The 12,410-nt window shown below is 46.8% G+C and overlaps 1 protein-coding gene across 3 annotated transcripts in view; it reads right to left on the bottom strand.

Annotated features, from left to right (window-relative positions):
• Znf862 (zinc finger protein 862) overlaps positions 1 to 11,309 on the bottom strand; it is a 29,624-nt gene extending 18,315 nt beyond the window's left edge. Inside the window, exons 1-6 of one of the 3 annotated variants that reach the window (XM_052719913.1) lie at positions 11,110 to 11,309; positions 8,050 to 8,167; positions 6,602 to 6,713; positions 4,776 to 4,880; positions 2,426 to 3,126; positions 680 to 854 (exon numbers count right to left, since the gene is read on the bottom strand). In XM_052719913.1, coding sequence (XP_052575873.1) covers positions 680 to 854; positions 2,426 to 3,126; positions 4,776 to 4,880; positions 6,602 to 6,662 — 1,042 coding nt within the window. In that variant the 5' untranslated portion in view covers positions 6,663 to 6,713; positions 8,050 to 8,167; positions 11,110 to 11,309. The remainder of the gene's footprint in view (positions 1 to 679; positions 855 to 2,425; positions 3,127 to 4,775; positions 4,881 to 6,601; positions 6,714 to 8,049; positions 8,168 to 11,109) is intronic. The other 2 variants (XM_052719912.1, XM_052719914.1) reach the window with 2 other exon arrangements.
• Positions 11,310 to 12,410: the final 1,101 nt, after the last annotated feature.

Here is a 12,410-nt window from a genome sequence, read left to right as displayed (position 1 = left end):
CCTGGGGTGTCTGCCACAAAGACGCACATGAGAAACAAAGGCAGGAGGGGTCAGTCTCTGCTACCCTAACTCTCCAAGGCCCAGGCCTGCTGACATGAATGCCCAGGGCATTGTGCTGGCACCTGGAAAAGATGGAAGAGCCTCAGGCTGTTCAGATGGAGTGGGAACCCTGAGAGACCCATTCGTCTTCAGGCTCTGCTCATGCTGCTCCCATCCCCTGTCTTGTCTAGGTACCCTTCCTCCATCTGGGGGACCTGGTTTTGTGTCCCCCATAATACTTCTCTGAAGACGTCTTGACTCCTCCCTCCCACACCCAGACTTCCCTACCCCATTTCAGTAGCCCAAGGGCACTCTTCCAGAACCTTCTTATGAACTCAGATGTCTCACAGTTTCCTTCAAAGGCCTGCTGCTGCCACAAGTCCACTAGTCCCTAAACGCCCCACAGCACCCAGCAAGTATCGGGTATTCAGTGAATGTGAGTGGGGGAGGGGTGGATGGACAGAAAGATGATTGAAGAGGCGACACTGTACAGTGACCCAAAGCAGGCAGCGTTCGGAGGGACAGAAGACAGGCTCACTCTCTGCTCCAAAGGAAAGGGCAAGACTGGGAGAAGGCCACAGCTGCTCTGAGGTCCCTGAGCCAATGACTGTGGTGTGTAAAAGCTTATGGAAAGCTTTACCCAGGGAAGCCAGCAGCTCGTAGTTCATCTGCATCACATCTCTGTAGAGCTCCTTCTGCCGCTTGTCCAGCAGGCCCCACTCCTCCCGAGTGAAGTACACGGCCACATCCTCAAACGTTGCAGGGAGCTCCCCGAACATCCTGGGATCCTTCAGCTGCCTGCTGTCAGGAGGCCCCTGCAACACAGAGCAGCACGACTCAGCCCACTGTTGGAGTGAGGCACGAGGCATGACTGCAGCCTTCTGAAGACACCTTTCTCCCTGGAATTCCACCAAGCAGCCCAGAAATGGATTCCCTGCTGAAAGTCATCAAATCCATGAGCCTTACTTAGATAGTACAGAACCCAAACTGGCTCAGTCAGATCCAAGTGTCTTCAGGAAAGAGAAAAACTCGCAGCACAGTACCTCTGACTGTTGGCTGTCACCTCAAATCCCATGGTCACCCTAAACCCACTGTGGCTGTAGAGAGGACTGTCTGCCTCCAGGGTCTACCAACAGGATGTGAAGGAAGCAGCGGTTAAAAAGAACTGAAGGGGCTTAGAACTAGGGAGGGCTTTATGCACACCACACTGCTAGAATCCTGAGGCTTGGAAGTCAGACCTGTTATTACCTCCTAACACTAAAAAAATAACAAAAACATGAAGAGAAGCTTTGCTCTTTCTCTGGATTCTGGAGAAACTTGACCACCCAGAAGAAGGCTCCTAAGATGCTATCTGTGAGGAACATCTGAGCTACCCACTGACCCCGACCACCAATGGTTAACTGTTAAATTCTACTTGCTTGTGATAGTTGAGAGCTGGGGAAAATTCAAGTCACTCAAAGATCTCAGTGAACAGTTTCCTTAGCTACCAACTCTCCAGGAAATTAGGTAACCATGAAATAAACACAAGTTGAACATTATCATCTAGTGTGGTCCAGCAGAGCTGTACCAAATGGAAGGAAAGTACCAGGCTGGTGGCCAGAGCTCTGGGCAAAGGCCAGCACTGGCCACAACAGCTTGTGGATTCTGGACTCCATGAGGTCACTTCTTTCTGAGTCTCAGTTTTCTCCCAATATGGTGAATTTAGCAACTCTTGCTCTATCACCTCAGAGTAGCCTTAGACACAGCTCATCACATAGCATCTGTGAAAACTCTGATGTTAAAACATTAAAGATACTAAATATCACAACACAGTCTATGCTCAGTTTGTGATGGACTGATTCTTGAGTTCTGTGGCTGTTCTGAATGCTGGATAAAGATCGCTATTCCTTCTACGGAAAGTCAGGATGCTCTGTACCATGAATTAGGCTTTGCTGTCTATAAAACAGAAGATAATCCAGCAGTTGTCCCAGTTAAATGAGTTAATACCTATAAAGCATTTAAAGCAATATCTAGTGCCTTAAAATAATGTGAGCTGGGGTTGGAGAGATGGCTCAGTGGTTATGAGCACTTGCTGCTCTCCCAGAGGACCTGGGTTCAATTCTCAGTACCCACATGGCAGCTCCCAATATTTATGACTCCAGTTTCAGGAGATCTAATGCCCTCTTCTGGCTTCCACAGGTACTGCACACATGTGATGCACAAACACCTGTGCAGACAGACACTTACACAGATAAAAAAATAAATAAAAGAAATATCAAAAAAGAGAAAAGCATGTGTGCTCTGGTGACCCTATGACGTCAGTGATGAATACCACTACTGTTCTTTTTTTTACTGTCACTTTCAATATGAGTCCCCTCTAAGGCACAGCAATCAATAAACACATTACCTGGCTGCAGAATTCAGTAGTGTCCTTACACAAAGTATTGCTACTTGAGGGATTGAGGATGTCACTGCCAATTTCTTTTTGCCAGAAATCTGACATGCAGTCTAGATGCAAAGCAGGGATGGCTCCACTCCCTGGAGGGTCCTCTAGTTCAGCTCTCGGGCTTGACAGGAGCTTGGCTATGCCATCAAAGTCTCCCAGGGGCCCTGGAGGGTAGAACGTGGGACAGTCTGCAGTGAGGAGGTGGTCAGGGCTGGCCAGGATATCTGAGGAACTCTCCCTGAGACTCTGGAGGTGGGCTGCCCAGATGGGGTCCTTGGTGGCCAGGGTGTTGATACAGAGCATGTGGGCCTTGCTCTTGGCGTGATATTTGAGAGTTTCCACCTTGAATGGTCCTGTGTAGCCTTCTATTAATCTTGACCGTCTGTCCCTGCCAGATGGGTATTCTCGGCAGACAGCACAAAACAGAGCCGTCTGTTCCTCATTCATGATCAACCATGGAAACTGTGTGAACCACGACTTCTGGACAGAACGGGGGTTCTTGTCTTGGGGGCTGTTTCTTCCTGTCCAGTCTCCCTCGATGGTGCTGTTCTCTGTGCTGAAGTGGGTAAGGCAGGCTTTCTTTTGAGGTGGTAGGTATGGTCCTTGCTCTCTGGCAGAACCCGGCACATCTATTTCTTCCATGTAGTTCATGTGGGTTTTTCCTTTCAAAGAAAGAGATCATTGAAATTTGAAATCCTATGGTCTGAGAGCCATCAATATACAAATGGTAGAAGGACACACTCAGTTCAAAATGACACCCCCTCCTCTCTACTTGCTCTAAAGAATATCATAATTGAATTCTTGACTTTCACTTGCCTGACTCCTCATACCCATCTTGCTTCCCCAGAAGGAAATTAAGCAAGTGTGCTTTAAGCAAATGTTTCCTTTCAAATAAATTAAAGGGGAGATAGACACATTGGATCAAATGGACATGGCTGCACTTTGACCAAGGCCACCTCAGACAGTGGCCCTCTGCTAGGTTCAGAGCTTACTTAGGATAAAACACCAAGTGCAGGGCAACACAGGGTTTAAAGAGATGGAGGAGCCAGACTGCAACTCACTCGTAGGAACTTCTTTCTGGGGTGGGCCTGGCAGAGAGGCCCCTGCATTCTGCTTAAGAACCTAAGGCAAGGCAGCCACCTATGCGCTGGGCACAGCTGCAGTTCCCAGACAGACAGCAGCTGGTAAGCTGCAATCCACCTCTGCGTACAATAGATGCCTGGGCCATGGAGGGTCCTAGATGATGTACTGTATTTTTTCCCATCTATACATAAAAGTGATAACATTTCATTTATAACTTAGGCATAGTAAGCAAGTAGCAATAACAAAATGGAACATAATAATTTTGTAGTTAAAGTCATGGAAATGTGGCCTCTCTTCTTTAAAATACCTTCCTGCCTTACATTAACTGTGGCCGACAGTTGGTTATCTAACACCACGGGGAGTCCATGGATAAAGGGAGTACACACTGCAGACAAATGGGGCTACTGCAGTTCGAGCTGCTGATGCAGATGAGGGACTCAGGACCCAGTGTCCCTCTATTACACCCTAACCTTTCAGAGTTCAAAATGCTCATGGCCACATGAAGCCTTTTCTTCTTCAAACTAAACTACAAGTTTCTTTCTTTACAGAAACGAAACTGTAATTCCCTGGAACCACTTCTTATCCTCAAGCTAAGTTTCAGTGCTCAGTGGCCAAGGGCTCTTTTTAATTCAGTCTAAGAACTGGGCATGAAGTTACTAACAGCCAGTAGGCCACAAATAAAGAGCCACGCAAGGGGAGACAAAAGGAAACAAATGGGCCTCTGGGTTTCTTTGCAATCACAGCAGTCCAGAGATGCCTGTGGTCTAGCTGAGGAAACCACAAGAGAGAGCAGACGCTGTGGATCTGACTCACACAGGAGAGACAGCCCCGCTGCCTGTGTTCTCGCAGGAGAACTGGGTTAACTCTGTCATCTCCTAAAGCAGAGACGCCTCCCTTAGGACTTAGCAGATAGCTGTCTCACTGTTCCGTTCACTCGATGACAATTTTAGACCTACTGTGTGCCAGGCACCGCCATGGACACTGAAAATACAGCGGGAAGTAAGACTGTCACACCACCTTGGAGTTTTCAGTATTAACACTGGCTGTAGGGCAGAAATCCAAGGAGGGGGTTGAGAGGGTGTGGTGCACACTCAGATAAGTGACATCTGTGGGAAGGACATGTTCCTCTTGCGCATGGTGGGAACAGGCAGATAGGGTGCGGTTGGCTCCTAGTGCCCACCCTGCTCCTTGTCAGTATGTACCGCCTTCATGAACAGACTACACTCACCAGGATGATGGTTCAGGAGACACATCTGGCCCTGGATGTTGCCTAGCCATGGCTCAGCCCCTTGCCCAAATGCATGGAACAGCTCAGGATTGGCAGCAGTTGGTCCTGGGTTGGGAACACGGAAAAGCCATGAGGGCCTGGCTCCAGGTCCTGACACCAAGGGGGGACTCTGCCTGGGACAGCCTCCATGTTGTGAGACCGTGGGTGGTATAGGAAAGTGAGAATCAGGTGGTCTGGCTTAGTGGTTTAGAAATTCTGCTATCTGTGAGACCTCCAAGAGAATAGGGTAGCCAGCAAAATCAAGGGCGGGCACAGGCAAAGCTAAAATGACATTAAATTGTCAGGTTACAGGGCTGGAGAGAAGGCTCAATGCTTAAGATCACTGGCTGAGCCAGAGGACCCTGGCTCAGTTCCTAGCACCCATGTGGCAGTTCACAACCATCCGTAACTCCAGTTCCAGAGGATCTAACACCCTCTTCTGGCCTCCATGGGCACCTGGCATACACAGGATATACAGACATACATGCAGGAAAAACACTCATACCCATAATAATAAAAGTAAATAGAAGGCAACCATGTTGGACATAGATCCAGCCCTGGCACACAGTCCCACTTGCCAAGAGATGCCAGAGAGCTATACTTGCACATGAAAACTCCCTGTAGCTCAACATTGGCAATTTAAACACTTTGTAGACACCCCAAACTAAAATAGCAAAAGCCGAAACAGCAAAGCAAATGGAACAGAACTCCCACTGTGAGTCAAAGCTGGCTGTGAGCTACTGCTTTGCAACTTGAAGCTTCAGAGTCTTGGTGGTTTTCAACTTTATAAGCAGGCACAGCGATAGGACCCAGCCTTGCTACAACCCCACCACCCACAGAACACTGAGGTCACAACTCTCATACCCTCATCCAACAAACACAAGTTAATTACCCTCATCCAAAAGGCTCAGGGCCATGGGTACTAGGGATGTAGTTCAGTTGACACAGTGCTCGCCTAGAAAGCTCAAGGCTCTGAGTTTAATCCCAGCATTTGGGGAGGCAGGAAGATCAGAAATTCAAGGACATTCATGGCTTTTTAGGGAATTTGAGGGCCAGCCTGAGCTACATGAGACTATAAGGTTTTGGAATTTTTCAGATTTTTAAGTATTTGCACTTTACAGGTAGAGTACTTCTAATCTAAAATACTATAAAAATCGAAAACCTATGAGTACAGGTGACTCTCTAAAAGTTTCAGAGTTTGCAGGATTTCAGATAGCAGACTTTTGGATTATGGATACTCAATCTAGAATAGAACATATGTATGCACAAACATTTGGAACACAATCACTTCTGTCCTCGGTACAGAAGGTAAGACAAAAGCAGAGAAAAGTGTTTAAAAACTAAAACAGAAACAATGAAAAACACCTACATTTGTACAAAGTTTCTCGGTTCATTTCATCTCATTAAACTGTCTTAAGAAGAAAATCAAGGCCTACGAGGTCGAAAGTACACCCAAGCATCAGTGTGTGGAGCTGGAGAGAGAAGAGATTCGCAAAACCAATGCTCTGGCCACCACTACTGACTCCCTCCAGGATCCCGGGGGCTCCACAGACCCACAGACTGTTTCCCACTCTGCACTGTGGAAACAGCCCAAAGCATCAGACCGCCTGGCATTCTCTATTTGTCCTGGCCAACTTACAAAGAGGAGAAAAGGACTGGGGTTGAGCAGATGGAAAAAGATACCCAGAGAAACCCAAGAATTGCAGAAAATTCCCCAGTATGTCCTGACCCACGTGAGGCTGGGGACGCGGATCTAGACTGGCCGTGGTAGATGCAGGAATCCTTACCTAGAGGTGCTGTCAGCTTGTTTGAAGCAAAAAAGTCCTTCTGGGGCTGATTCAGCATCATCCATTCCTCCTGTAGCAAGTACAGTGTGATGTCACCAAAGGTCACAGGAACCTGAGGAGGAAAAATGATCCCTGCTTAAGTATCAAGTTCCTGAGACACATCTTCCACACTGGCAGTCAGAGCTCCTACTCTACGAATTTACCAGTGTGTGGGGCAGAGTGAGAAGCATTATTGATGTACATACACAACCTGCAACCAATCTCTCTTGCTATGTGAGTGCACATCACAGTGGAATAAAATTAGGAAGTCACAGCCACTGAACTCAATCAGAGCCTTCTTTATGAGGCTGACCTAAGAAGTCTCTATTTTTATATTGTGTGTGTGTGTGTGTGTGTGTGTGTGTGTGTGTGTGTGTGTGTGTACACATGTGAATATGTAGAGTAGAGATGAGTATCGGGTGTCTTTCTCAATTGCTTCTCCTCATTTAAAAAATAAAAAAATTATAGTATTTATTGTATGAGTGTTTTGCTTGCATGTATGTTCATGTCCCACACTCATGCCTGGCCCTGGGAAAGTCCAAAGAGGGTGTCAGATCCCCTGGAACTCGAGTTACAGATGGTTGTGATCCACCATATAGTTGCTGGGAACTGAACTTGAATCCTCTTCAAGAGCAACAAGTGTCCTTAACAGCAGAAGGAAATCTCTCCAGGCCCCAGAAATAAAAAAAAAAAATGTTTTATATTCATTCCCATCATTGAAACAGAATTACTATTGATTGGTATATGACCTCCGAATGTTTTATCTATGAATATATAAAAATGGAACATTTTTTTAAAGTAGCAGTAGGGGCCAGCCAAATGGCTTAGCTGGTAAAGGCACTTGCAGCCAAGCCTAATGACCTGAGTTAAGTCTCCAGGTCCCACATGGTAGAAGGAGAGTACTGACTCCTGCAAGTGCTGACCCCTGACTTACACACATACAACATGATAAAGAAAAAAACGACAGGAGTGAAATGATATTGCAAAACATTCACTTATAACAAGCATTTGTGCTTACAGAGTCTTCCAAATGCTACTGCAAAGTGGACTCCACTAAAAGGAAGCAGCCAGACAGGAAGGAGGCACGTGCAAAGACAGTCTAAGGGGATTAGTGTGGAGAAGTGTGTGTGTGTGTGTGTGTGTGTGTGTGTGTGTGTGTGTGTGTGGTGGGGGGGGGGGATCTGATCCCAGGATGAATGCTGAACATCAGGACCAGAGGGCAGTCTATCCCTAGAGATGCAGGGTTTTTTGTTTGTTTGTTTTTTTTAAATCTGTCACCCACAGGATATGGTAGAGCACACCTGCCCATCAGTTGGAGGCTGCCAAAGAGTGACCAAGAGTTGAAGGTTAGCCTGGTATATATAATGGGACCCTATCTCTAAAAACAAACCAACTAAGCAAATGAAAACCTGAAACTCTTGTGAGCAGGGACACAAGGCTTCCTATTCACGCCGCTTCCCCGGGTTGAGAAGGCACCATAGTGAAGGCTGATGGTCCCGTATCTTGAGCAGCACAATGAGGCAGAAACTGAATATGGAATGAAGACATGTCTTTTTACCCAGGGTGATACACAGATACCTGGCACCCCTCTTTTAAGCTACATTGTGGCAAACACCTTTCTGCTTCTGGGTGACTATAGTATAAAGCCTCAAATCTGCTTGAATAAGAGAAATTTCTTATCTCTGTAGGATGCAAAGTGTATCTGAATATTCTATTTTAGCCGGCTCCTCTATTAGGCACTCAAACCCCCTCAACACGAAGCTCAGTCCTCACTCTAGCTCACCCCACAGGAGTCTCTCCTCCTCCCATCACTCAACCTACCTTGATCTTTCCTCTCTCTATACCCCAAACCTAGGTTCCCTAACTACCCTTTTCTCCCACTACTTATAGTCTGCCTACCCATCAAGGTCTTATCCACATTCTGTCTCCTAGGAGGGGCTTCCTTACTAGTCCCAGTGTGGTTCCTACCCCAACCTAGGAATGCCTCAATTCTCCCCTACGTTGGGGCAGGAAACCTGTGCTTGGCTGTTTATTTTATAAGACGCCTCACAGGTACCACTCCCTCTCCCCCACAACATCACACAAAAAAAATTTCATAGTCAATTACTTCATTTTTTTTTTTCACTCAACGTACACTTATTAAGTGTTCTTATCTGCTGCCAAACAGTGGTCTGTAGATGTAGAAAGAGACTCAAAGTGCAATAACAGAACTGGATTGGGACAAAAATGATAAAGGATTGATCATTTCCATAAGAAAAGACAGAGATGGCCAGGAAGCAACAGACGCATCCATGAAGTACATGTGCAGACTCCTACACATGCCCAGCACCACCACCAGCACAACCCCCAGGACAGCATGGTGGGCTAGACTTGTGTCCCCCACCCTCCTTTATGAGTCATCCTTTTAGAAAATGCTTGCTCAGAGTCTCTTTGATACCAGGGGATGTTCTACAGTTCTAACTGGAGATACTACAAGTAAAGCCAAAAAATATAGAAACAAGTAAGAGAAATTTGTAGAGACCAGGGCTGAGACAAAAACAAAACAGAATAACTGGATGCAGGATGACAAGTCTTTGACCTCTTTCCATATTCTATCAATGACAGGCAACATATCCTACCTACAATCCAACAGCCCGAGATTGCTTTTAGTTAGTAATTGTCACAAAGTATCAACTAAGTGGTATTCTGGCAAAGAGATGGAGCCATTGCAAATGGACTCCCCAATTTCACAGCTTTCTGCTCAGAATCTGAGTTCATTTTCTACCCAGGCCTTTGTCTTTTCACTGGTTTGCAATGCGTCTTTACTGTGAGTTGCTTTCACAAGGTTTCTCCCATTTTTGGATAATGTTCTCATGTCTCAGGGTAGAAAACATATACACTTGGGGAGGGCTAAGCCTTTTGGAGACACCCTGCAATCCAGACTGGAATCAAGGGGAGATTTCTGAGCCTTGAGATTTTCAATTAGTGGTTGGATCTGAAAAAAAAAAATCAAATTCCTTTGCTTCCTCCAAAAGATCTATATTCCTCTCTTCGTTTGTTAAAGGTTAAGGAAGGCTACTACTGAGAGAAGAGCTTGGTAATGAACCTTAAACCACTAACTCTAATCTTGATGCCATTTTTAATACCCACAGCCCCTTTCCTCATCTGAATTCAAGTTCAATCTAAACCAATCTGAAGATACTACTCAAGAGAAAGGGCCCTTCCTTTTAGTGTGTATGCCTGTGTGTTTCCCATAGTTTCTAACACACACTGGCCAAACAGCTTTCATTCGTACAGATTCAGTTGACCTTGCCCTCACCCAGATATTCTGTAGACTGCTAGATCTGGAAAATCTCTGTAGCTAGTGAATTGGGTGAAGGGGGGATGGAAGAGAAGCTTACACAAAGAACAACTGCTTTTCTGAGACAGGAGCCTTTCCAGATAAAATTATGGCACCAAAATATCCTCCTCATTTTTCCTCTTCCGTGGGCCAACTTTCCCAAGCGCATCCAAGTTACTCAAGTGGAAACCACAGAAGAGCTCTCTGTGGAATAAGGTTCCTTTCTATTATTCTTGTACTTCCAACATCTTACTCAATGCAAATCTCAGAGTACACGTATTTATTAAATGGATACAAAGGAGATGGAGAGGGACAGAGGGGAGAGAAGTCACATAAGCATTTGAAAACGTTTGTTGAGAAAATTCCTTCCGTGCCCCACCCGCAAATCCTCAAGAAGGGCTGCAAGAGCTGAGGATGTAGCTCAGTGGGTAGAACCCTTGTCTCCTCGGTCCAAGGCCCCGAGTCCGATCCCCAGCACTGCAAGCCTGCACAAAAGAACTAGATGCAAAGAACACCAGAAAAGACCTTACTCTTAAGAGGATGCCTGTCTCTCAGGCAGTGTGCCCACAACCCAGCAATCCTGTCAATGCTCCTCTGCTCCACTTTCTACCCTACCTCATCTCCCATCTCCAAAGCCTCTTCTTGCCCAAAGCCTTGAAGTAAGATTGTGGAGTGTGTTTCTAAGCCATGCCCACATTCTTCATGAAGTAGATAAACTAGAAGTAGAAGTATGCAAGAAAATGCCAGGAGCCTTTTTTCCCTTTCTTGGGAAGGAGGAACAAGGAAAAGCCAGGCTCTCTCTCCACTTCTCAGTTCTCCACCCTTTGATTCCCCTGGCGTCCTATGCAGCTTCTAAAAGCAAGGCCTCCTCCAAACGCCAAAGGGAGGAAAGGGAACCAGAAGCACTTTGGCATCACTATGCTTGGCTAGTCCCCCACCCCGAGACCACAGGCAGAGTGGCCACAAGCAGAGGAATGGCTGACCCGAAGTGGGGTCAGGGAGTAGAGGATGCTGGGGCCAGGATGAGTAAGTATCTCCCAGCCGAGGAAGATAAGGCAGGCGGGCGAACACTTTCCCGCAAGGCTAGCTCATCCGCTAGCCCGGACCGGGATGAGCGACAGAGAGCAGCCCCGTGCCCTTCCAGCCCTACCTTCCCCGTCTCCCCGGGCTCCATGGCCAGGTTCTAGCGGCCGTGCAGACTGCCTCCAGGTCTGTTCCGAGGCCGCCGCGGCCCACTCGGGACTTAGGATCCCGGAGCCGAGTCACAGGGGCAGGGGAGACACGAGCCAGCAAACTTCGCTCTCCCACAGCGGGAGGCGGTAGCGTTTGCGCTGGCAGAGGTAGTGATGAGCTGGGACCAGTGCGGTACTAGCGCAGCACTTTACGGCTGCCACCTCCCCGAGGCGGAGAGGCTCATGGGAGGTGTAGTCCAGCCTGGAGAGTCCAGCCTGGACCGGCTCCTCTTGGTGTGAATAACTCCCACTAGTACACACAGATCAACAAGATTGATCAAGAAAGTAATACTTTTTCTTTACATTTCTATTTTTGTTTCTTAAAAAATAAAAACAAAAACAAAACAGCATGTCACCTTGTAGCCCAAGGTGGCTACAACGCCTGAACGCCTGATTCTCCTGCCTTAGCCTCATGATTACAGGCCAGCCCATCATGCTGGATTTATGGTGTGTGTGTGTGTGTGTGTGTGTGTGTGTGTGTGTGTGTGTGTGTGTGTGTGTGTGTGTGTGTGTGTGTGTGTGTGTGTGTGTGTGTGTGTGTGCGCACCCCCAGTGCTAGAGTTATAGGTGAGCGCTGCCCAACCTACCTCCCATGTGGGTGCTGGGATATAAAATTATCCCCTCACAAAGACTTGTACAAAATGTTCACATAATAGAAAACCCAGCAGCAATAGGAATCTCTATCAACTGGTAGATGGACAGGCAAGCCACAAGGAATGTCCATCAACTGGCAGATGATGGGCATTTTGTAGAAGACCCATGCAATAGCTACTATTTACCATTAAAAGGGAATGAACTACTGCTGCATATAATAATGTCAGTGAGCCTCAGAATCATCAGGTTAACTGAAAGAAGTCCAACGTTTGCATGAAATGTCCAGAAAGGGCAATTCTATTGAGATGAGAAGCAGTTTAGTGCTTGCCTGGAGAATCAGGAGAGGTTGGTTGTCAGAGGGCAGGGAGCAATGGAAATGTTCTAAAACTGGACAGCAGTGATGTTTGTGCAACTTTATTTTATAATCAAGTCATAGTTTAAAGGTAAAAAAGAATGAATTTCAGGTTGAGTGTGGCACCTCACATGGGTAATCTCAGTACGCAGGAGGCAGAGGAGGTGGATTTTTGTTGGGTTTAAGGCCATCCTGGTCTATAGTGAGTTCCAGGCCAGCCAGGTCTCACACAGTGAGACCATGTCTTGAAAATCACACACACAAGCTGGAGAG

The sequence above is a fragment of the Peromyscus californicus genome, unplaced genomic scaffold (genome assembly GCF_007827085.1).
Source record: "Peromyscus californicus insignis strain IS unplaced genomic scaffold, ASM782708v3 Scaffold_6__1_contigs__length_162567912, whole genome shotgun sequence".
In the NCBI taxonomy this organism is placed as follows: domain Eukaryota; kingdom Metazoa; phylum Chordata; class Mammalia; order Rodentia; family Cricetidae; genus Peromyscus; species Peromyscus californicus.
The sequence above is the reverse complement of the archived record's forward strand: the minus strand, read 5'-3'. Positions and strand labels throughout refer to the sequence as shown.